The sequence below is a fragment of the Phalacrocorax aristotelis genome, chromosome 3, assembly GCF_949628215.1.
Source record: "Phalacrocorax aristotelis chromosome 3, bGulAri2.1, whole genome shotgun sequence".
Lineage (NCBI taxonomy): Eukaryota > Metazoa > Chordata > Aves > Suliformes > Phalacrocoracidae > Phalacrocorax > Phalacrocorax aristotelis.
Genome location: NC_134278.1, coordinates 32498520 through 32525150, shown reverse-complemented (window position 1 = coordinate 32525150; position 26631 = coordinate 32498520). Strand labels below are relative to the sequence as shown.

At 36.2% G+C, this 26631-nt stretch overlaps 1 protein-coding gene across 3 annotated transcripts in view; it reads right to left on the bottom strand.

Annotated features, from left to right (window-relative positions):
- The window catches only part of ADGRB3 (adhesion G protein-coupled receptor B3), a 461064-nt gene that overhangs the window by 14192 nt on the left and 420241 nt on the right, over window positions 1-26631 (bottom strand). For 2 of the 3 annotated variants that reach the window (XM_075087046.1, XM_075087045.1), the window contains exons 22-28: window positions 25049-25115; window positions 22803-22888; window positions 19278-19376; window positions 18777-18948; window positions 13572-13667; window positions 12116-12155; window positions 8926-9569 (exon numbers count right to left, since the gene is read on the bottom strand). In XM_075087046.1, coding sequence (XP_074943147.1) covers window positions 8926-9569; window positions 12116-12155; window positions 13572-13667; window positions 18777-18948; window positions 19278-19376; window positions 22803-22888; window positions 25049-25115 — 1204 coding nt within the window. The remainder of the gene's footprint in view (window positions 1-8925; window positions 9570-12115; window positions 12156-13571; window positions 13668-18776; window positions 18949-19277; window positions 19377-22802; window positions 22889-25048; window positions 25116-26631) is intronic. The other variant, XM_075087047.1, reaches the window with a different exon arrangement.

Below are 26631 nucleotides of genomic sequence, written 5' to 3'. Positions count from 1 at the left end.
CCAGTTATGACCAAACAGGTCATACCACAGGTTTATCTCAGTGAGGATTTTTCTAGGGCGTAACAAGAATCTCTCACAAACACATTTATTTTAAACTTATATAGTAAAGAACGTCTGTGCTTGTGCTTCACTTTTTTCCATGAAAAGAGCACAAGTGCTCTCAGAGCCTATTCAAAGATGTAACAACTATGTAACAGCCACAGCTCTGAAAAGTAGCAGTGAAGTTCTGTGAGTTTCTGAAAAACAAAGGGTGCTGGTTATGACTGTGATCCTGCATCACTGAAAGTCATCTGCAGTATTGTCACTGACAGCACTAGGTACACGATCAGGTCCTCCTTGCTACTGCATCGTTACCTTGAGATGACTGCAGTGTCATTTTTTGAGAGCGGGAACACATTCAGAAACATGAAGTCATTTGGAATCTCGATTTATGAGGATGGACATTTTCCTACGGCCCCAGTCGGAAGTTGTCATTTTACAAAATTCTTCTCCTACTTTCTGTATGATACACAACAAGTTTAAAACATGCAAATCAACACTTAACTGTGATTGTATATATACTTTTTTTCTGAAATTAAGTTTACTTTTGTCTGTTTTGGCTGAGAAAAAATGGGGGTTTCCACACATACCTAAATGCTTTCAGAAATCAACCATCTGGCTCATCCTGCAATTTAAATAAATGAAAGCCAGCAGCTGAGTGGAGTAAGGGGAAAAAAAAAATCTCTTGCATCAAATCAGCTGCTGAACTGGTCACACCAGTATGTTTCTTTTCAAAAAGCTGTTCCTTTTACCCACCTGCAAAACTGAGAATTATTTTACCCAACCAAAATTTAGACTGGAAGCTGCTGTTTTTTTCAAGGATCAGCTGGAGATTTGCATGGGTATTAATGTTAGTAGAATATAAATAACAAATGACTGTAAAGCATAATATCTATGGTTTGCCTCATTTACTATTTTGTATTTGACCAGGTTCTGCAGTGATGCTTCAGGAATGATATAGAGAAGCGAAAGTATAAAGTGACATTTCTGCTGCAATACCCTCCCTAGTTCTTCAGTAGTTTAGGGATTTCCTTGGGAGGAGCTTACTTTGTTAGGCTTAATAACACTTTTTTTACATTATTCTGTTAGTCTAATAATGTTTTAGAATTATTCCTAATTCTAACACGCAAAGTGTGCTGACGTAGTGAATTCCACAATTTAAATATGTGTAACGTGACAGGGGAAATCGGGTTGTTTATCCCTTTGCCATTTCATTTGATGCCCCTGTTTTTTATGTTATAGGAAATACGAATAATCGTTCCCTATTCACTGCTCAGTCATCTGTTCTCCAAGCTGAAAAGCCCTAATGCTGGAGACCTGTGAGGGTAACTAATAAAGGGACTGCCTAAAAAGCTGGAGACACATGCAATTACTCAACGTCAGGGAGTTAGCGGGGATAATTCCAATAAAGCTGAGGGGTATGGGTAAGTAGTGAACTGCAATCTATGCACAATTACAAATGCTACCAAAAAAAGTCAAGCTTCCATTTGAATGGGAAAGGGTGTGAATAGCCCTTTCTGAACAACTCCAGTGAGTTGCATTGGTGCTCTACACTGACAGAAGCCAAACTGTGTCTGTAAACTGGGGAAATTTCAGAGAAGAGCACCAAAAAGGACTTTTAAAGAGTTAATAACACTGGATCAAGAGGAAAGGATAAAACAGTGATACAGCTTGTTTAAACTGTGGCTCTGGAAGAGGCAAACGCAGAAGCTTGTTGAGAAACATTAGAAGGATATAAACACTGATAAACAAAGCTGGTGTGAGAAAAAGATGAAAGGTTGTAATTCAGAAAAATAGAAAAAATAAAGGAAATTTCAGAGATGCTGGCAGGAATAAAGAAAGTTTATGTAACTATGAAATAATCTGCTAACAGAAACAGTGGAAGCCCTTCACTGCAGTCTTGAAAGTGAAGTTTGACTATGTATTAGAGAAATACACTGTAGAAAATGTTCTTACATCAGTAGAAGAGATGACCTGACAAGGTTTTTTTCCATCTCAGATTTCTACAGCTCTTTGATCTTAATTGATAAAATCCATTTTACAGCAACCCCCAGCCCCTCCTTCATGCCAGGACCAAAGTGAAACTCTGTGAAAAGAGGTCTGCAGGAGCAATTTATTTTAAATCAATTTTACTTTGTGCTAATCATGTATAGCTTCTCTGTGTAATTCCAGAGCAACTTTAAACTCTGCTCGCCGAGGGACAAAAATAGAATACTGAAGAATAATTTCCATACACCAGCGTGCACTAATCCAGTGGCACCAGGAAAGAGCTGCTCTCACTCAATGACTAATAAAATCCCTCTCCATCTCTGTAAAACGACAAATGCCTGGTTTTCTCCTTATTCTAATCTGCATTACACCACTACCTCATTAATTACATGAGATACTCTTGAAGATATATTGCATTGTGCAAAGTATAATTGAAACCAGAGATACCATATTATAGTGAGGGCTATAACCATGCTTCCATTAATATAAAGCCTTATTATCAGCAGTTTATAATTCACTCTGAGATTAGATTTGACATACAAGATCTTAGGCTGGGGAGGATTTTTGCCCTGAACAAAATTAGAAGAAAATCTTTTTTGGCTCTCAGAGATATGAAAGTGGAATGGGGATAGACAGTTTTGATGTAAAATGCCTTTTGTGTGTGTATAACTGAAAAAAACCCCATAGTTTCTGAATTGAAGATTATGTTGGATACTATTCATAATATAAGATAGACATAAAGCAAGTAAATTTTCATAAAAATGTGGATTAACTCTTTAATGTGGGAATTTTCAGTCTTCAAAATATGCTAGCATATTTAGCACATCAACATACAGCACAAACATAACTTCAGAGACCTCAATTTAAAGCTGTTCTGGCAAACCATTCTGGTGTGCTGCTCCTTTTTTTTTATAGGTTATCCTGCATATGTATTTAGTCAATCAACCAAAATAACTGCTTTTGTGTTTCTGAAGGATTTGGGGGGAAATGTAGCACTTCTTAAATGGACAAGCAATTTTAAAATACGTTTCTTAAGGCTCATATGTAGCTAAGATAGCTGCTTATAGTATAATGTATGAAATACACGCTACACTTCATAATATTGACTAAAATTTTGGTTCTTTACATCTTCAGTTACCAGAATCCACTCTGCCTGATCCCACCCCTACTCCTGTATGCTAACCTAAAAATAACCTGCATCACTTTCCAAAGTCACTACTCACTCAAGTGAAAGAAAGAGAGGGTTGTTATAGGGCTAGACTTTGTTTCTCTGAGAGTCACAAAATTGGCAAGAAGTGTCTCCGCAGATTATTGAAGAATGAAATGAGGAATGGGAGGGAGAGAAAGCTGAGAAACAGAATGCCTGAAAATAAATGCAATGTGGAAACAAGATAAAGAGGAAATGCCTGTGGTGCTTCTCTCTCTATTTTTTCTCTCTCTCCCCACCCCCGCATTTTTATTCTCATATCATAAATCAAAATGACTTCACACCCTTTTGCTTTTGTTCTGCCTGGTGCTCTGGTACTTTATTGACAGGATTGACTGTTTTAACTGTGTATTTCTTCTCTCTTTTCCTGATGCTTTTATTTCATTCTTCCCAACACTTTCATTTTAAGCTGCTTCTCTATTTCTGCCATCTTTCATTTCCTTTTTTTCAGCATGTCTGTCTTTCTTTTCTCTCCTCTTTACAACTTTCCTTTTAGTTGCACTTCAGTGTCTTTAATGGGATCCCTTTTGTTTTCTCAGCTGTAACAGTTTTTTCTTCCTATAGTCCCCCATTAGCGATTTAGCCAAGGAGCTCTGGAGTCAACTTTCTTTGAATGCATTAAGAACTCTCATAAATGAATAAAGAAGGATTATTTTGGTCACACAATCAACTTCCCATCAAAGGGCTTTATGTCTTTCTCCACATGAAGATCTCATAGCAGAAACTGAGACAGAAAAATAAAGAAGGAAGGTATGAGACTGGAAAGAGAATCCCAGTCCTTTACGTGACAGTTTGGGAAGACCTTTTCTTCCTGTTCTTATAAAGCAGATGCTCTTTTTTTCCCTTTAATAAATGTTCCTGTTGCCTGTCTTTGTATGATTTTCCTCTTAAAATAGTTAAAAGCCTTTGTCTCTTTCAGCTCTTTCCCATTTCTGCTCACACTACACTAGCATGGTACCCTTGAAAGAACCCAACGATCTTCTTCCACAAAGGTAACGATGCAAGTCTCCTCACACAGTCAGGCAGCAGGTAGCTACTCCCTTTTGCATTTATTTTGCACAATATAAAGAAAAGAATTACTTATCCTGGAGATATGTTGCACAGATCAGCTTCTTCCTCTGCATTAAACCTCCTAACCTTTCCTCGCATCTAATGGCTGGGAATGCACTACTTCACTTTAAAGTAATTTCATTTTAATGAGCACACCACTCTGAGCGTACATTTTCAAAACAAAAACCATTCCAAGAGAGTGTATCAAGAGTGCTTTCTTCATTAAAATCAAAACACTTTGAACTGAAGGAGCACACTCCAAACCACTTTGATGCCAAGGTAGCAAAGCCAGTTTTAATCCATGCATATAAGGAATGTGCAGGAGATTAGCCAGATGTTCAATTACTCCTCTGAAGAAACTCCATGATGTACTAATATGCCTGCCTGTGCCTATGATCGATCGCATGAGTACTATTGGGTACATACCAAATGAAATAAAAAAAATCACTGAATTGTGCATTGGGAATCTGCAGATCCTTCAGTTTATACTTCTTTGGGCAATACTTGTATGTAAATACTATGGCATTCACAGACTATCTTTACAAAGCTGATATTCTTCCATAGAAAATAAAGCATTTGATTGCTCCCAACTATAGATTTTCTTGAGGAAAAAAATGTAGATATAAAATCTAGAAGAAAGTTTGTGACACATTGTAGGAGTCATCTGACTAAATTTAGGTCATCAACATTTTTGACGTTTATGTCCAAACTACTCATTCTGTCTTCCTCTATGGCACCTGAAGACAGACACGTGCACTTCCATATGGTAGGGGTGATGGGTCCTCCCTGCAGAGGTAAAAGTCAAGACATATGTACTTGTGCCGATACTATAGCTGTGTTCCAAAACATCCACCTCCAATGATCATAAAGAATACAAGATCTAAATAAAAGAGAATGTGAAGACCTGATATTTCAGCCTTTACTTTTAATGGCTTTGGTTTTTGGCTGTTTATATCTATATACACTTTTTAATTATTTGAATAGACACATACTGTTCTAAGGGCTGATTGCCTTTTGGAATGTGCAAAATAAAATATAACTGATTTAATGAACTTAGAAAAGGAAAGATGTTACTCAAAAGCTAAATTTTCCACACATATTGAATTCTTTGAATGATAATACATATATATCTGCAAACTAGTTTCTTGAAACACAATATTCTAGTGTTTCACTAGTAAGATGTAAATAAAATTTAAAAGAAATAATTTTATTTTGCTTGGGGTTTATATTTTCCAAAGTGCTCTGATATTCTGGTTGTTCAGTTTTATGGCCACAAAGCTTAGCACCTATCATAAAATGAGTGGACAATTAAGAACTATTTTATGTATGTCAATATATTGCATTTTACTGGGTGTCCAGTTGCAAACAATTATGCCTACAGTATTTTTTTGTGGCTAAAAGTGTTTGTGGGTTCATAATTACACTTCTGAAATCAGAAGATGTGTTGCATTTTGGCTGAAAATGCATCATATAATATCTTAAGGCATTCTGATAAGATGATAAATTCTCTAACCACTGTGTAAGCTATTCTCATTAGTATGTTCTTAATAATTACTGACCTTAAATTAAAAAAAAAAAAAAAAAGCAAGAACTGTGCTAACACAGGTCACAACTGCCTAAGTGCATTTTACTTACATGGTAGGTGATACCTAATGTATAATTACATGATAAAGATAATAGTAGTACACTAATTCCAGAGAAAGCGCCTAGCCACATAAAGTAGAAAACAGTGGAGGAACCCAACTCGCTTTACTATGCAGAAGACACAAAAGGAGGCCTCCACCACCTGTCTTGGAACACCTCTGTTTCTTCAGAGAATAGAACAGGGAACTGCCCCTATAGAGCAGAAACGGTATGCTTTTATGTTGGACTTTGGGTGGGACAGCAGTATGAGCTGATTGGAGCGGGAAGCTTCCTGCTGCTCAGGATTTTCTTCTTTATAGATGGTCTAGTCATGCTGCCTGGAAAAACGTGGGCAGAATGATCTTGAATATCCTGTTGCAGGTTTTGCTGCTCCATAATGTCTGACAAAGCCTTGTGTTTTGAAAGGTCTTGAAATCTTCTAAAATAATATTGTACTGGACATCAAAACCCTTGCCCTCCCTTCTTTATTTTGTTTATGGCAGCAATAAAAGTTAATCCAGCTGGTCATTTCTAGCCAATAGCATTTTGGGGCTTTATCTCAAGCCTTGCTTCTTTACACAGTGCGTACATAAAACCACAATCATATTCGTTATCTGTCTGGATCTGTTTATTTGGATCTGCTTGAGACTCTGATTTTCTTCTATGTACAATTTTTTTCACGTTCCTATCTTCAATTCATTGCAGCACATCCTTATCAAAAGATAATGTAATGCTATATAATCAAGTAGTGTTGAGAACCACAAAGGCAGACACAAAAGCCAAAACAGTTCCTTTCATTTCTGATCTGCTGTAATATCTGTTTTTTCCTAATACATGGAATTATGCTGGCTTCAGTTAGGTTTAATAACATAACAGTGTACAGCTTTCTGGACCAAAATACAGCTTTCTAAGCCTAATTGGTTTACCTAGCTAGAAGAGACTAAATATTTCCTACCATATTTTATTATATTTTACTACACTTTTCTACTACCTCCTTAATAGTGTCTTCTGAGCATAAAAATGATATACAGAAAGGTAATTCAGATTTGGTGTCTATATCCCATCTTAGAGGTAAGATTAACATATGATACAATAGAGTTAAAAAAATAACTCTAAAGGAGCAGTACATTATACTTGTAGATTTTCGGCACATTTTCCAAAGTGGCCTCAGAAATTGGAATTCTGTGTAAGATGAAGTCATTATTGTCCCAGTTTTTACAACTTAACTAAGGTCTCCTTTCTTATGCCCCTAGATGTGCTTTATCACCAATGGAAAAAAGAGGCATCACCACAGAGTAATTTAGACTTCAGGTGGAATGGATGGTATAGTGGCAGGTTTGTCTATCTTATCAAGGAATTATGAACCTTGCCTAAAGATCTCACCCAGAACTGGGCTGGATTTGAGTCCCTGTATCTGACAAAAAAGTATCTGAAAGATGGTATTGTAGATAGGTAGGAGAAGATATTACTGGAAGGTGACATTAGTTATCCTGCTTCTGGGGTTACATTAAATTGGAGAAGAACTAGTGTGCACCACCTAATATCTATTAATTAGTATACCTGAGCTGAGGGTAGTGACTTCTTTATTGGTGCAAACTTGCTTTGAAAGAACCTGTCTGTCTGAGCACTGAGTGGGCAAGCACTTACACTATCTGTTAGAAATAATTTTGAAAATTTGTTCCAAGGCTATAAATATTCACTTTAACAGCAAACAAAAAGTGGATACTATTTGATTACTTGCAAAGCCCCACACTTAATTTTTCAATTATTTTCTTCAGTTAATTTATGTCTTTTAAAAACTTATGACAGTACACACACAATATAAACAGCATGGAAAATATTTCACTTTCAAAGCTTGTAAAGGCATCTCTTGAAAATAAACTAAGTTCTGATCTTCTGGCCAAACTCTCCAGTCAATCCACAGATAAAACTTCAACTCCATTTAAAAAGAAATATCCATAGGTATCCCCTATTTATCAAGTATCAGCTACAGTTCTATACCTAACAATTAAAAAATCAGGTAAAGTCTCTATTTCCCTACACAGACGGGTCCGGACATTGTAGAGGAATAGATAATGGCTTCAAGTTTGCAGATACAGTAGCATTTTTTCCACCTATAACTTCTTTTAGAGAATGCGTAGGTACCACATTTTTCTCACTTGTCGTCTTCTTTCCCATCAAATGCTGTGTTTCATAATATTTGAAATGCTGGTGAAATGTATTTCCAATTCTTAAGGAGGCCCAAGTATGAAAGTAACCCCACCTCACTGGTGGTTTTGCATAGGTAAAAGCTTAATAAGAATGGCAGTATTTGACACTTAGGTCTTAAGAAACGATGTAAATAGTTTTCACTTTTATTATGTTTAAATCCCACAGACAGATTGTAGCAATGAACTGAATCCCTTTTAAAGGCTTTTCAGTTCACCTTTACAATCTGACTGGAATCTAGGATACTCCACATGAAGTCCACCTGTACCTGTTGCACACATCAGTGGTACCAATGCCTGCACACACGCGTACAAAACTAAATCAACAAATGGTGAACTATTGGATGGAAGAATCCAAGATTTATACTAGTGAGCAGAATCAGACCTGTCATACCTGAGACAGATATGATTGTCAGCAATAAAAGGGCAAATATTTGCAACTGCATGTGCTTGCGGGTAGGGTCAATTATTATCACTTGTATCTTGCAGGAATAGTTTTTCTTCTCATAGCAACACAGTATTTTCCAGTGGACTTTACCTGGTAGGTCACGGAATCCTTCGCAGTCGTGTAGAATGATAAATCTGCAGAACTATACAGTTTCATACAGACTGGCTCTGAAACTTTAATCTTGTTTTCTATGTATAAACACTTCTGATAATAAAAGAAATATGAACAGCAGTGTATGATCCCAAACAATAATTTGTACTGAATTAAAACATTAGCTTTACCCCTTAGACACAAGACATAATTTATTGTCTTATCATATAATTAGAACAACAGAGCATGCAATTTGTTTATGCACCACTGACCTCTAAAGAGCTCATTGATATTGTGGATCCAGTTTCACTTCTTGATAATCCTGCATTGTCATCCAACTCTGAGGCAATGAAGTTCTTCACTGCTGTGCGGGGCTCAAATGGTAAATTCTGCATATGTTCTTGGGTGGGAAGATGCTGGTCTAAATTGATATTAAATTGGTCCATTACAGAGGGATTCATATTGAACTCTGGATTAACTTTGTAGTGCAACAGCCTTTCATGAGGCAATGTATCCATGCCTATATTCATTTTGCTGTCATCTTTCAGTGATGGCTGGGTATTTACTGAGCCCCTGGGCATGACTATATAGTCGCTTTCTATCATCCGTTCTTGAGGATGGACTATGTCCATATCTGCACCCCTCAGATTATCATCAGTGCATAAATACACAGTCCTCCGCAACTCACTGTTGTCTTTTTTCAAGCACTGATTGGCCAGTTCACTCATACTCATAGGCATGTGGAGACCTGTCGGTTGCTGGATGATAACTTTAGAGATTATGTTTCCAGGCAATGTAGAATAGCTCATTCCTTCAGGGTTTGGTCCCTTCTCCTCCTCTTCATCATTTAGTGAAATTCTAGAAAGCGTTCCTGTTATAGTAGCTGCTCTACAAGGTCCAATGTCTTTATGCAGAACTGTGGGTCAGAGAAAAGAATTCTTACAACATGAAACTGTGTCTGCCTAGCACTGCTTTTTCTTGTGGATTTATTTAGCAGTACTCCCTTTACCAGTGCATATTCTTAACTCTTTTTCTATCCATTTAAGAACTTTTATTCTATAAGTACTGTTTTGGGACAGTTTGGTGGTTGTTTTTTTTTAAATCAACATCTCTTAATCTACTATGTGGAACTGACACAGATCTCTGACTAAGCCTCACTCATTTATAAAAATTAAAAACACTCCTTCATTTATTTCTACTGCCTTACATAGATCTTAGGTGACCTACAGCTTAAGCAGAAGCCTGCCATGTGAAATTTGATTAAGGGTTTTAAAAAAAAAATACACTATGACATCTGTATCACCATTATTAACTCCACGTAACCTCCTGGAAAATGTCAGACTGTAAGGCAGAATCATTTTGTCAATCCATTGCAATGACCTACCGTAAGATTATAATACGAACATGTGTTTGTCAGCTCCTAAATGTTCCTTTTCACTGACTTTTTAAAACTCTTCTGTGTTACATTATTTTTTAAATAAAAGTGACAAAAAAATAACAACATTGGGAAGAAATTCCATTGGTATCAGAATGCCATATATTGCTGCATCTGCAAAGGTTATAAAGAATATAAACACATCTCATAAAAGAGTCATAATTCACTTTTGGTGTAGGCGTGGACCTTCCTGGTCAAACTCATAACAATATCCAGCAATTTTTTGTTGGGATAAGCTCCACATGTGAAAGTTAGTAATCCTGTCATAGAATACAAAATTTGCCGGAGCACTGAAGGGTAAATTCAAAAGCAAAGCATCTATTAAATCACAATTATTAATCTTAAAAAATATATGTCTCTAATTCAACATTTGTAATGAAAGAAAAAGGATAGTAAAAAAAAAAAGTAACTAATTAATTGGTTTATCCCAACTGGGTAGAAAGATTATCTTGTCCCAGCTTGGTGCAAGGATTTCTTTTTCCCAGTTGAAAATATTTCAGTTTTCACACCAGTGCTAGTTTGTGTAATAAAATCCAGCTCATGGGCTGAGACAGGAAGACAACTTGAAGTATCTGAGGTGTTACTTTTACATCCCTTTTGGTAGCCTGAGGGCTCTGATGACCCAGACCCCCCAGTCCCTATCAGTTCAGTGCCATGTTCCACAGCAAGCAGCTCATAAGGCATCTCACTCTCCTACCTCACTCAAAACTGCTTCTTATTTTTTCCATTATGAGAAGAACAATTTGCCTCTAAACAACAGTGTACAAATACCCAGCTTGAGTGTGGCTACTTCATGGTTTCCAGTCAGACTTGTTAAGACACTTTGACCAGTGACCTATTCTTAAATCTTGCATTGAAAAACTCACTTTAAATGTTTATCTAGTAAAGCCTGTTCATAACTGTATTCAGAGTCCATCTCCTTGAGGATGTCCCTGACAAGGCTCTCCATACTGCAGAGCTACCTTGGCAAAAGTAAGAAAGAGGAGCTACGTGGACCAGCGCTGGACTTTTGTCTGCATTGGATGGTGAAAGACACGCATTTGTGTTGCAATGTACTATTCTGCTCCCTTCAAAATACTTGTGCATATTAAAACTAATCTATATGGAAGAGCTACTACCATATTGCAAGAAACCGAACTGGAAGTTTTTTTTAAGGTGGGTGACTGGAAACTCAAACTCCACCTTAATGAGCCCAGCTTTCTTGGCTCCCCATATAGCCAGTGAAGAGAGAAAGTGTCCTTCAGGTGGGCGATGCAGAAGAGCTAAGTCAGCCCTTAGTCACCCTGTGGAGAGGAAACCCCTTCTCTCTTTCTCTTTCACTGAAAACTGAGGGTGCTTAGGCAGGATTGCCTCCCTAGGAAAAACTGTCCTTTAGGACTATCTCCTAGATTTAAAAATTTCTATATGGTTTCAATGGTCATTTATCTTACACTGTACTTTATTTAAGCAAGGTTGGCAAATAAATTGGTTAAAATGTGTTATTTTTAATGTGCAGAAACAGACATAGCTGCCTAATTATCACACTACTGAAATGTCTTAAAAAACCCCAACTTGTTCCAGTAAAGTGGAATGAAATTTCATTTTCCTGATATCATGTTGCTTAAGATACTGTTGATTTCCCTTGGAGTCCTAAAAGAACTTACCCTTTTTAAAACTAACACCAATTGATGCTTCCTTCATATACATAGTTGTTAAGATACATTATATTAATATTTTTTGTAACAAAATGACTGTTTCACATTCGCTTGTGTACCAGGACAAGGAAAGTTTTGTGTGTTAAGACTGATCTTCTTTCCAAAACCATTTGCCTTCACACCTTTGGCTGCTTCCCAACTGCTGAATTCTAGTAAAAGGCTTTTGTAAGAAAATAAAATAAATGTATTCATACAGTGGCATCACTTGTTTGGCTTACATTTATAAATATGTGCTGTAAACAACTAAACCCTGATATTTTTCTGGTTTCCACTTCACAAGGAACTAGTACAAGACTTCTTTTTGTTGGCTATATACTCTCTCAATGCTCTTACCTGACCGACAAGCAATGTCCACGTCCTTTTCAAAATCAGTCTGTAAGAAGAACCAGTGAAACAGGACAACCATTATTAATTGAAAACTAAACCACAATACCTTTTTTCCAACTAGCGCTTCCAAAATGTCCTACTTACAGAGTCATAGTCTCTTAAAAGTGGTTTCTTGTTGCTGAGAAGGTGAAGTGTATTGTTTTACAACAGCAGAGCTTTACAAAGTTTCCTAAAGTATAACTGGGTGGTTTTCAAAGTATGCTGCCTGACCAGAAAAAATAAAATAAAATAGGTGGAAGTAGAGTATATAATTTTAATAAAACGATACAGTGTATAGTTTTTTATGTTTATGGAAGAGTAACTTCTACATCTCATCGAAGGATCATCTTTAAGGAAGCTTTTCATAGTAATCTTATAAACAGAAGTATGGAAAATAGCCTGCAACACAAATTACTGTGAATAGGTGTAATCCAATTAGTCCACCCTGTCTGAAACTTCATTAATTTGTTATGACATCGTTATTTGTTATATAACATTCTGTCCACCCTTGCTACTAATGTAATCACATAAACTTTGCACTCCCTGAAAACAAGTATTATTTATTTAATTGGGAAAAATGAATTGTAAGAACTAAGAATGAATGTAACAGTTGAAAATCCAAGCATGCTTTTCCCAGTTAAACAGAACTATTTATCCTGTTAGAGAATTCAAGTAATTTTTAATTATGTTTTTATTTCCACAGAAAGTTTATGATATGAAAAACATTTAATAAAACTGATCTCTTTCTTGCTTGTGAAGTCCAAACATCGGATTATTTCTGAGTCATCGTTTTGGAAGGGCATCTGCTTGCTAAGCCTTGCATTTTTTTAGGGCCTGATCCTATCCCCATTATAGTAAATTAAAAACTATTGTTGAAAGGGAAGGGACGAATATTTTGTCCTAATATACTACCTAACAATATTAGTAAATCCAAATTGGCACACTGAGACATTCACTATCTCCTTAATTAGAGCCACTCTAATAGATTTCGCCTCTAGAATCTCTAAATCTAAAAGATTCCCCTTCTAGAATCCCTAGCACTTTCTCCTTGTTTAACTTAGTTTGAGAGGAACAAGCCCTTGTAAATGGATGACTCCCAAATGCATCAGTGCTCTTTACACCAACAGTAGAAAAGTCACGATATATTATTAGATTACTTTCTCATTGTCTTATGTAAGAATCATTTGTCATAAAGAACACTGGTGGAAGATACTAATTCACTGTGCTCCACTAAATGATCACACCATTAATTTAAAACTTGCTAAGAGATTTAAGCAAGCAGATAATGACCTAAACAGACTTACGCTTAAAAATGGTGTTAATATTTCAGCTGTGCATACTTGCCACATACAATACTGTAAGTTTTTTTTTCTTTTGGGTAGAAACACTGAATTAATGGTCAAAGAAGAAAATAAAAGCTAACCATGATTTGAGCATGTCCGTTAGGAAACGAACTTGAAGAATCTGCATTGATTGGATCCTGGCAATTTCTCAGTCGACATCTGAATGCATCTTGAACCTGTGAAAACAATATCTTATACTGATTCCTGTGCAACATCATATACTCTACTCCTATTAAAGATTAAATTAAACTGTATGGAATAGAATGCATGACTTTTCTTTAGCCTACTTAATCAATCAAAAGCAGTAAACATAAATGTTTATTTCTGTTGTTTCATACATTTGCTATATTTTGGGGCTGCTGCAAAGTCTGGCAGTCTATCACATCAAGACCACAGAAATAGATTTGCCTATGGACAGAATTAACTGGTAGCCATTGATGATCTGGTACTCAAACCAAACACATCTTGCGTGATAGTATTTGGCTTTGTCTTCCATTCAGTTTGGTACAGGTCTGATAGCAGGATTAATAGATACACTATTAACCATTACAAAATAAAATACATCTGCTGGTTGATAAATGTAAGATTCTTGAAATACAGTTCTTAACAGTTACTGTAATCAGACACGTAGTGCTCTCCTAATTATACTTTAAAGAATAAGTCACTTTGAAAGATGTTACTTATTCAAGTCATAATCTCTAACTCCATGTATAGGGAATGTCATGCAACTCTTCTAGGAGAAAAAATCTTCAAATCAGGTAAATATCTTCAGTATGAGCACAGGAAGAAGAAAAGTGGACTGTTTGCACAGACCCTGGTTTCTTGAAACTAAAAAACCAAGGAACTTCTTAGAAATTACTGTTTACTCATATGATCCATAAAGTAAATTTGATGACTTGTCCCTAAAACACAGTATATTTCAGGAATTATCTTTTCATAGGAAAGGCTATTTCTACTTTGATTTTGGGCAGAATGTATGTCTAAAGAAATATTATTATGCAACACTTTTTGTCAGAAAGATATTGTTCAACAGAGAGGAATATTCAATAGAAAAACGGAGTTCCTGTTCTCTGACAGTAGAATGCAAACATATTTTGCTGCTTTCTCACATGTACCACAGTAAGGACAGCAAAACAACTTTTAGAATGGGAAGTTTTAGAACATGAATTTTTGTGCCAGAAATGCAAGTGTCCAAATTAGCAACCTAATTGCAAGATGTGACTTGGAAAACAGGAACTTAGTTTGGTGACCTCCAATCAAAACAACTAATATAATTTCTTGTTTGAATATGAAAGTACTCTCAGTGAATTGCCTACAAAAATCTACATTCCATTTATTATCTGTGGAAATTACTTGATATCTTATTCAGAATAATTAAAAGGGGAAAAATCATATTCTACTCATGGACATTTTGTGAACAGCAGAAGAGAATAATTCATTAATTATTGCTGATGAAAAGATGTCCCCTTTCCATGCATCGTATTCTACTGCAAGTTGTTTAAGAGCTCTCACAAAAAGGAAAATGAAATGGAAAAAAAATATTTTTGCAATTAGAAAGCATTATTTTAAAGTGCTCAACCCTTAAATGAGTGAGGGTGCTCTGCACTCTTGGTAAGTGACTGTTGCAGGTGGAGGAAGACTAATATAGAGCAGAAAGAAGAATGGAGAAAGGTGGGAAGGCATGGATTGATTTCAAAACACCAAGACTTCCGCACGTGGTAATGTAAAGTGTGCTTGACCTGTACTGTGACTCAGATTCTGATTTTAGACAATACACTTGCTGTGTTTTTCCATGTGTTTGACATTAATTTAATTTGGCATCTCCCAGTTGTTGCAAATTTAATCCAAGTCTTCTCTCAGTTTATCAGTGCTGAAGTCAGGTCACATTTCAGAGTTTTATACTCTTGGATAAGCACTGGTACAGTGATTTTTACAAAAAAAAGAGAAAATAAAAATATCCCTCCCTACAAAGCATCTCCAGTAGTGCTGAATCTCAAGCCTCATGATGCTAGACCCCAAAGCATTATTACTTCAGAACATACTCTGTGCAGTGGGCCTCCTTATTTTGGGGACTCTGTGTTCATGAAGCTTCAGCAGTTCAGATAGCTCCAGAGATCTCAAGAACCTCATGTCCTACTTTCACTACCTTCTATATTAAAGTGGTGAATCTTGATGTTAGGATCCTCTTAAATGTGCATGTTTCTAACGATGTTTCTGAAGTGCAAGCAGCATATGATTTGAACATGTTAACAGAATGTCAAAACTAGCGGTATCCATCTTATCAACATATGTTGCAACTTCTAGGTGTCCTCACACAAGTTGGAAACAAAAAGGTTGAACTTTCTAAATACCAGCTTATTTTTCTAAACTGCTTGTTCAAATTTGTTGTTTCACTATGTAAAGACTGGTCTGTCTTTACATTTTACCTTGAAACATAATCTTATTTTTCCCCCTGCCTTTTAACATCAAGTTACCAGATTTTCTTAGAGCCAGGCAGAGCAGGAGAGACAGATGTGATGAACGTGCGGATACCAGGGAAGTGGTTTCCTTAGCAACAGTAACCAACTCCAAGCTTTTATAACTTACCCTCTCCCTACTCATGTACTCTTTATTTTTCTCCTGCAGTACAGAAATGTGGGCTTTAGACGCCAACGATGCATTTAACCCAAATGCTCTCTAGTCAGGAAAGCACAGCAAAAGAAGAAAATATATGTGGGTTCCTCCCATCACCAGCATTAACAGGAGTTACTCAGTGTGCTTCAAATTAGCTTTAGAGCATCATGTGTTCAAGCAGGTCAGGAAAACCATTTTGTTCTGATAGAGAAGCTTCAACACTAACCTCTCCTATCATTCCCTGTTCTGTGGCATATACTTCACCATCTTCCAATGCCCAATTATGTATTTAAACAGCAAGAAGAGGAAAAAGAAAACAACCGACCTAGGGTGTCTGGACTGAGAAGGCAACATAAAGCAATAATACCTAACTCATACTTTGCATTTTTGTTTCCTAAATTCCAAATGGTCTATGAAAGGTTTCATGCCTAAGAAGTACTATGTTTCTCTTACAAGATAGGAAATTGAAGTATAGAAAGATTCAATTTCTTTCCAAAAGACCCTGAATTGAGGGAGGGCAGAAACAGACACAACACATCACTTAGTTCTCTTCTAGTTGTATGTCTTACTCAGTGAACGTCCCTGGCTTCCTAATGCAGCCCTTGCCACACAAGGCCTTCAATACAGTGTACTAGAGAAAATAAAAAATGTTTCCATCATTTATGTTTATATCAATATAACTAAGAGGAAAAACGGGACTTTTGTATATAATTGTAAATGTCTGTATCTTTTTGTAATGTAACAACAATAAAGGCATAGTAAAGCAGGGCTGTCCTTTTCGTTGTTTGAATTTTATGATGATACATTCCACCCCATATTTTTTTTCCTGACAGTCAGAATTATTGTTTTGCCTGTGCTGGCATGCTCTAAATATTAGATCAATCCTATAGGCTATAACTGAGACAGCTTTGTAGCTGTCATCAAGAGTGACACATATGTTGGCAGGGTTTCTCTGACAGGCACGGGCAGGATGAAATGATTTTGCAGACAACAGAAAGTAACAGACTATTCTTTCAGCTGGTAGTTACCCTTTGCAGTGTGAAGACTGCATTGCACGTTGTGCATGGTGGCCGCTCTGTTGGCCTCTACTCACCTAAGGGTCTCTGGAGCTAGAAAGCCAGAGTCTCTAGAGCCAGATTGAAACATAACTTACTACAGTTACATCTCTTTCTGTGTAGGAACTTGTTCAGTAAACAATTATGTCTTTGCTGCTGCAAACTGGTCCATATAAGTGCCGACCATACACACCTTGAATCAAAAAATAGTTTCAAGTGCATCAACTTCTACTTCTCTGCTGTTCTTGAAGAACTTTCTCTTCTTTTTCCATATGAAAAAAAATTACCTTAATTAGTTCCTCAGGTGTTTTGCACAGTTTACAATTTAAATTTGGGTATTATCATATAAAAGCACATATTTTTGCATATTGCTTGCACTAGAGCCAATGAGTTAAAAGCGGTTCAAGTCAAGGTAACCTACAAGTTTGAAAACTGAGTTTACATATAAAAAAATGATTCCACCTCTATCACCACAGTCCTACCTGTGAGTAGGGTCAGGGAAGAACATTTCCATGAGGTATTCAGCCATATCGAAGCATTCCCTGGGAATGATGTATGTGCAGCAAATAGCTGTCTTTAGAGTGGGGAACCTGTCTTGAATTCAATGCTTGGGGCATTGTGGGAAGACGCCTGTTCAATTTCATCTTAAGCAGTCAAAATATATTTTTTCCAAATAAACTCCTGCATTACTGCACTGAGGCAGGCAGTAAAATGTCTTAATTTTTTTTATTTTATACAGTGCTATGCTTTGTTATTTTTAGAATTTCTCATGGATTTTCGTCTGTTTTTTGACAAAATCAGTGACTGATAATCAGGTATATGTTGCAACCTCTCAGCATCCTCACAAAGGACATGAGGAAATGAAATTAGGACATAAGGAAATTAAATTAGGACATGAGGAAATGGAATGAAGCTACATCAGGGGAAGTTCAGACTGGGCATTAGGAAAAGGTTCTTACTAAGAGGGTGGTTGGTCACCGGAACAGGCTCCCCAGGGAAGTGGTCCCAGCACCAAACCTGTCAGATTTCAAGGAGCATCTGGACAGTGCTCTTAGTGATATGATTGACGTTTAGGTAGTCCTGCAAGGAGCAGGTAGCTGGACTTGCTGACCCTTATGGCCCCTTCTGACTTGAGATATTCTATGACTCCATGATTCTGTGAACGATACTACTATTTATACTCTTTTGCTTTTGAAGGTTTCATCCCCTTGTGTCCTCTTTCAGGGACAGTATAAGCAGAAATCACTTTGTGCGTGAATTAGTTTTAGAGACTGTAAAAATCTATAGCTTTTGGTCTTCAGGAAAAGGGCAGTCATGTATTTCCCTATACTCACTATACCGGGAAAGCCTAACATTCAAAAATAAACTGAACTTGAGTTGATTAAAAGCCAGCTTTAATTAAGTGGGTACAGTTTTCTATTGAAACTGACATTCTGTACCTGGAATTAACTGATCTTCCCCTTCTCTCTTTCACTTTTTCCTCTACATCCCACCATAAAATACTTTTCTCTTCCTATAAAACACATTTCTTCAGACCAAGCTGTATATAACATTAAAGAACAGTTGAGAGATTAACAGGAGCGCAGCCCTTTAGAAAACTGGGAAGCCATTCCTCACCTCCCTTCGGAGAATACAATGGACCATGACAATAACAAAGCCTTGTAATGAATCAAATACTGCAAAAAGTATCTGAAATAATATTGATCTTTTGTCTGTCATGGCCAGAACTGCAGACATCCAAGTGAGAGCCAGAAGTGGCAACACCACACAGGAACTCCAAAGGGATGCCCTATTGAAAGAAAGAGAGAAGTAGCACTTTAATACTGTAAAAAATGATTAAAAGCTCACTACTAAAATAAAACATATTTAAGGATGGCACTTTATCAAGTTAACTTGAAATCACAGACAAGAATGTAACAGTGTTGGTACTTTATGATCTAAAGAATATCCTGTATTCAGTTAATAAACACAGTTGCAATGTTTTTTTTTGTTAAAAAGTATTTAAATGTGCTCAGCACTCTATACAGTGTTAGAAAACACAGTTGTCATCATCAAACTATTGTCTCACATGCACTGTATAAGATTTGTAACAAGAAGATGTAAATGATCAGGACTAACATGGCATTACTGGCGGTGGTGGCTGACAAAGCTGTTGTTGAAACTACTCCACACTTGGCACATTTGAGCGTCAAACCGCTATGAGGCTCACTCATCTGACTGCAAACAAACAGAACACCCACAAAAAGAACAAAATATTGAATTGTCACCAAAAAACGTTGCTACTGAAATTTAGCTTTTAAATATGACGTCATGCAGAAAAAGTAAGTAGACTTATTCAGGATGAATGCTCTATGTTTTTGCAAAACGGTACTTTGTACTTTACATTTTTGTTAGCTTTAAATGTTAATGCTATGGGGCTTCATTTCATGCAGAATCTATTTCTTCCATTTAAGCTAAAAAAGGCCCCAAATGTCCAGTGATCAAAACTGGTCAGTACACTGAAGTAAACATAAGCACGTGCTAGGATAGACACACAAAGTGAAATCCCTCTATTCAGACCTGTTAAAAGACTGTTGTATCCAAACTTGCTTGAGAAAGAGTAGAGGACACTTAAAGGATGAGTATGAAGTATGTACAATTACAGAGCATTAATAGGGAAAGAAACCTGCAAAATGTATTAAAGCATCAAATCAGATGGGCGTATTGTATAGTCAGATTTGTACTAGTTATCTGAATGGCCCACTGGCATCTGGAGCTATCTTTATTCATGCCATATGAAGGTCTGAATACAGGGCTTGAAATGTATGGAATCTGATGAAATAAATATCAGTTGGTACTAAAAAAAGGGCGACCTGTATTGCATTTTAATAAAACACAGTACACAAGGATTAAGCTCAAAGCATTTTGTATGGACGATTGTACCTCGGCACCTGTCAGAAGAGTTAAAGGGCAAAACCAGGAATTTAAATTTTCTTTTACATACAACATGCATTCAGATTCCTGAGTCAACTAAATAAATGCTTTTGCTATTCCTTCATTTTCTGCTGTCAGAACCAGGAATAACCACAACTGACTGAGATGTGACAGGAAGGGTGCTTTACCTATTCCCAGCTGGAAGGTGGTCAACATGGTGAAGAAAGGTAACACTTCAGTTTTTTCCCAGTTATTTCAACCAACAGAACTCCTGTTTATTGCCAAACCCAGCATTTACAAGATTTTTAATATCCTGCCCAAAACAACATTGAACTCCAGTGGTTTCCATTTTGATAAACCAAATGATGACTTTCCATAAAAAATGCAGTGTTTTTTCCACAAAAATGCAGTTTTTTTAAATAAAAAACAGTCAGAACCATGAACTTGCATAAGGTGATTGTGAGGTGTGAAAAGAACTCAGTGAATCCACATCAGTTTACACCAATTAAAGACCTACATTAATGAATGAACTAGAAAAATCTTAAGATTACTTGGGTAATCTTAATCTAAGCTTGGGAAAATACTTTCCGCCTTTCCTTGGCAATACTTCAACATTATCAGATTGGATTATTCTCTTTACCTTTAAAGTTTTGTTCTGGATCTTGCAAATTATAGAACTTGATGTGTGTATAGACCAAATATAATCTTTCTGTCTGGGCATATATGTGTTCTACCCCTTATGCCAGGAAAATGATTGATATCCATCAAGACACTTGTTGATTCTCCATATGCTTATTAAGGTAGAAAAAACCATATGGAGTTAGTATATTTTGCCGCATTCACTGCTTTAAATCCTACATAAATGATTTCTACAGCTGACCTTTTGACTGAACTTTTGACAGGTATAAGTCCAGTGTTTGCCAGAGAGAGTGAAGTTGCCTTCCTGAGCAGGGCTGGCAAGACATATTTGAGAAATGAGTGACAATCCCTTTCTACTGGAGGTCAAATGCTGCACCAATTTCTATGCCCCAAGGAATGACTCAAAAGTCTTCATTTGCCAAGTAGTAGCAAGGAATGCTGTTGCCAAGCCACCATCTCATACTATCACAAAAGTTAAGATTGTTTCTTGATTAGGGCATCTACGTACTTTCCCAGAATAGCTGGTTTCTTTCTGACAGAATACTTCCAGTTCCTTATCCATTTACTTTAAAATAAAATACCTTTTTACTAAGTTGTGCATTGTTAGAAAGCAAGTTATTTGTTTCATCAGGAAAGTATAAGCAAATAGATTCCAAGAGCTGACAACTGAGTAGCTGGAAAAAAATTATGCATTTAAATCTAAGCTGGGATATCCATAGAAAATGTACAAAGCCAAACTGGTGGCTGTTCCAACTCCTTAAATCACTGGAATTAGAGCAGATGTGAATTTGAATGGGTGATTACTACATTACTACTACTCTTGAAGTAATTTGTGTAGTTTTATAATATTCTAGATTTCATCAGTGTTGATGAAGCAAAGTTGACAAAAGTAAGGTCAAGAAATTAACACTTTCTAATGAAAAAAGAGAAAAAAGAAGAAAAAATATGAAAGCTTTTGGTACATATTTGTCAGAACAATGGTGAAAGAGCTGAAAGCCAGAAAGATTTAATTGAATTAATATTACATGCAAATCACACCAGCTGAAGTATTTATCATAAATTTGCTCACCTAGCCAATGAACCGAAATTATTATGAATGTTACTGTCAGTGAAATGGTAAAATAATTCAAAGTGAAGCTGTAATAAATTTACCCATGGCAGTAATGCACAGTAAAATAAAGATTGCTTATCATTGCTAGAAACGCAGATATAGGTGGTGTTAACTACAAGCTGGCCCAAAAGACAGTACTAGAACATATAGCTGTAAAAAATGATTATGCAAAGTTTAATGTACTTTCATAAGCATTGAGAAGCTGATGATGCACTTGTGAAATATTTTTCTCCAATATGGAATGGATCTAGGTTTGCTGCTGTACTTCAAGTCATTGTCATCCACTGGAAAACAGTTTCTGATACCACCACTGTCATAATCATTTCTTCTCACGATAACATGCAGAATTTGAATGTAAATGCCAGTAAATAATCAATAACACTGAATTTCCATTTACCTTTTTTCTTTTTTTGCTTTCAAAACATGGTTTTTTACTTTGAAATTCTGTTACACTCATTTAGAACATACATCTACGTAGATATGGATGTAAGAACAAAGGCAAATTCTTCACACAGTCAGAATGGCAGAACAGCATTGGTCTCAGTAAGGGATATATTGGTGTAAAATATATTCCGTAACAGTTTGCACAAATGAGTAACCTTTCCCACCATAGTAATTAAAGTTGACAGCTAGAGAAAAATAATCAGCTCCTTCAGTATGCACTGTTCATAATACTCTTCTCCTAACTGCAACAACTTTACGTGTGACATTCTTGTGAAACCTCCACTCATTCTTGTTTAATCTTTGTTATTATTAACTTAATACTGTTGTACTTGTGTTTTATTATGTTTAGTTTGTTTAGTTGCATTCCCTCAGGATAATGCAACAGCAGCTTTTGAGATGAATGGAATCTGTTAGATACACCATTACACCGATATAAAAGTCCAAAGCATAATCAAAAGCATTTTTGGTGAATATCTGTAATTGAAAATTGGTGATACAATTTTAATATGTTTTAAAATAACCCAATTGTTGCTTACCCCGCTCTGTGTTTGAGCTTTTTATCTAGGATTCCATCTCTGGAAACAAGTTTATTAAATACCAAAATGCCAATCACCATGTTGACCTGTCAAACAGAAAATGAACAGTTGATCTTTTAGTGCCTGAAAGGAAATACTTTATCCTGTTACTTCAGATAAAGGCTTTTACAGGCCTTCAAAATGCCTCCTGTTACATTTCTGAGTATTCCATCGGAAATCGTGTCACACTGTCCCTGAGCACACCAAAAGTGTGTATTCTCATATGGGTAACACACACGCACACCGCAACAGGCTTATTTTTGAATCATGAATTGTGCCCGGTATAAAGTTATATGTGTACATGTCTGCTGGTCAGAAGCTTGAGTAATATAGCTTTAATATTTCCTCGGTTTTAATTGCAATGATATATCTTATTCCAGGAAAACCACTGCATTTCAGTTGTGTGCTCAGGGAAGAGCTAGTCAGAGCACACGATGACCGTAACTGTATTCCTTTTTAAGCATTTACGGCCCGTGTGGGTGTTCCCACTTATGCAGAAGCAGCCTGTGGTTTTCCATATCCTCCTGCACATTAGTCATTGTCTATGTCATTCACTGAAATGCCAGTCTTGAGCCTTGTTTGACTGCAGTGTCCTTTTTTTTTTTTTGTGGGCCAGATGGATGCCTGGGGTAATTCTGCTTAGCTCCATTAAAGTAAATGGTGTTATGATCACATACATGGGTTGAAGACCTAACCTAAAAAAAATTCAAGTGTTTCTGCAGTCAGACTTTGGCACTCAATGGACATACTAATGGCATTTAATGGACAACTTAATGACTGTTATTATCCATTTGTATTTCTGAACTGAACTCTATGAACCTGTCTCTGCATGGCCTGCGAAGAGGTAATACCAAGTTTTGAATCTATTAAATAAATGTTCCTTTTTTTATTTTAATTAGAAAAGGGTAACCCTCTTTTCCTTTCGAACAGATTTTTCAAGACCTGTGCCAAAATACCTAATTGTTGCCAGTCTATCCTGCAACTCTTTTCCAGCTTTTCTTATTATCACTTTATTTTCAGCATTTACATTTTTCAGCTGATGTTATATAATTCTTTTGCTTTGTACACTTAGGCTTAAATGGGCATGGAGCAGCTTTTTCCACAGCTACTAGCTAATGGTAGGGCAAACTGCGGCTGTGAACTTCAAACATCTCTGAACAAAGCTTGCCAATTACAGAGAGAACATACAGTTCCATGTGAAAATTATGACTGGCTTTCTGTAAACATCCTTGGCTCCTCTATCATGACAGGGACTGTGAGTTGTACAAAAGGATCCTGGCTTGACTCCAGGCAATGATGAGACAAACTCTATGGGAGTAGTAAACATCCATTTCAGGAAAATCTATGTAGCTAAATGGCTATATCTTTGATGACTACAAAGACTGATTCCCTTTTGCAAGGGAAAATCAGAAATAAGTGGTGTTGATAGAGTTGTCCTAGTATAAAATTGGTGGAGTGGAAAGAAGAATTAGCTTCAAAATCTGTAAGGGAAAAATGTTAAACAAATTATTGTAAAAAATCCATACAGACTGCAGAGCAGATGACTGATAGCCAATGGCACATGTAGGGTGTAATTCATCTTACCCTAAAGTAGACACCTGAAATACTTCTGATGGTTTGAGCCCTAAAAGTGTGTATTTTTCTTCACTGACAATGAAATATGGCTAGGGTAACTAGCTTAGATGCAGAAATCTACATTGTAGATGTTTACAATTAGGCAAATTGAATCCTACACCTAAATCCATTTCCAGAGATGTGGAAGATCAATACACAAACTAGTAACATTTCCCAGCTATGACGATTTTTTTTCATTGCCTTCAGAAACAGTAGCCATGGAGAACTTGCTGGCTGGTTCCACTCCTGTTGCTTTTGCTGGCGTAGTGATGCGCTGCCAAGCAGCACTCTATCAAGACTATCACTGAACTTCACAAGGCAGTCACAATTGCATAGATGCTACTGATAATAACTCAGTGATGCCTGTAACAAGTTTTCTGTGCCACTAATCGCTACGTTATTCTTTCACAGTTTACCCTGTAAACATGGAGACATAACTGGTATAAATAAGCAATACAATTAAATGAATGTTAAAAAATACCGAGCTTAGCATTTACAGCAAAACGTAATGCTACTATAGCTAAGCTTTTATAATTTAAACAGCACATTCCATAATTTCATATGAAAATACTGGAAATTATATTAATGTTTACCAAGACAACAGCAGCTGCAGGTCCAACGAAAGCATAAAGTAGCCCTCCTTCAAGAGACAGCCAACAGCTGGAAAGAACGTTAGAGAAGAACTAACACGAATTAAAAATAAGTATAACACATTGCCAAGAAAGCATTAATAATTACTACAGCATGAGATTCTTCCAGTGTATGTTCAAACCTATATATAGAGATTCATATGCACACCAGAAAAGGAATTACTTTGTTGATACGATCATGTAGAGAGTTGAAAGTTATTTCAATTATCAACTGTTAAATATTTTAAAAGTTTAAAAGTGAATTATACATATACTGAAATGCCTAAAATGTATTCAGAACACAATAAAAAATAAGTTTGCAAAGGTTTATTGGATCTTCTCTAACTATGCATGATGAGTTAGCTGAACAGGATTTGCCAGGTAGGTATCTAGAAACATTTCCAGCCTGCAATGTCTGACAGTTCTATTCTTAAAGCAATGAAAGGTCAAGTACCTGTAATGTAGAACTTCAGAAAAAACAGGTTTCTACATATCTTCTCTTATGTCATTTAGTAATTTCTATTAGAACTGGGCCTTACAGGCAATATTGCCATTAAAGAAAAATCATATATGATCTAACTGTTCTGTATTCTCTGGAATATTTTGCAAACAATTTAAATGTATATGTTAAAGCATCTGAAAACTGTATTTTCTGGTGAGTTACTAATCTTGCAGAGTTTGTCATACTGCATCAGGGCTTTCACTGAAAACCAGCAGATTTCCAAACACAGAGCGCTTACAGAATCAAATTCTAAATATTTGATACATGATGTAAAACTTTCCATATCTGCAGAAGATCAGGAGCTTCACACACTGAAGTAAATGCAGCTGTGCTATTTTCCCAGTGATTACACATTCAAAGAACTGCATGTTTATTTGAATGCATGATCACACCTACATATAAGAAAACTCAAGTATATGGATTCAAATAATTTACTTGGATCTCACATCCAGAACCATTCACATCAGAATCATATATATCTTCTTTATTTTCCAGTATTGTTCTTGTACTTTTGAAAATAAAGTAAATTGAATGCAAGCACATCATAATATTCGTGGTCTGTTACGGCTGGAATTCTAACTGCAAAGATTAAAAGTGTTTCCCATTGCAATGAAGCTGTGTGAAATCTGCCACATGAACCCAGCTGCATCAGTGTGCTAAATTCTGGAATGATAAACTGATGCAAATAGTACATATCTGCTTCACTGTTAAAAAGGTAATACATGTCAGGCTATTCTACACCCTACCTCAAAAAACAACTGCAAAAATAATGTTAAATTTATTTTTGTAATGTCAAAGGAAAATGCTTTCAAGATTTTCTGCATTTTTTCTTGCTATTTTTCCAAAAGCTAGGTTATTTATTGTGAGGCTGAGAAGATGGGCTTCTGAGAGGGGGGAGTTTATTCATGGTGCATTTCCCTACCAGAATGAACTTTTAAACTTAGTGAAGATGACCGCTCTGTGTAACTAAGATATGTAATTAAAATTTTCATGTTTATTGGGAGCTAGAAACATCAGTTCAAAAAACTGTTGATGTATTTTGTTT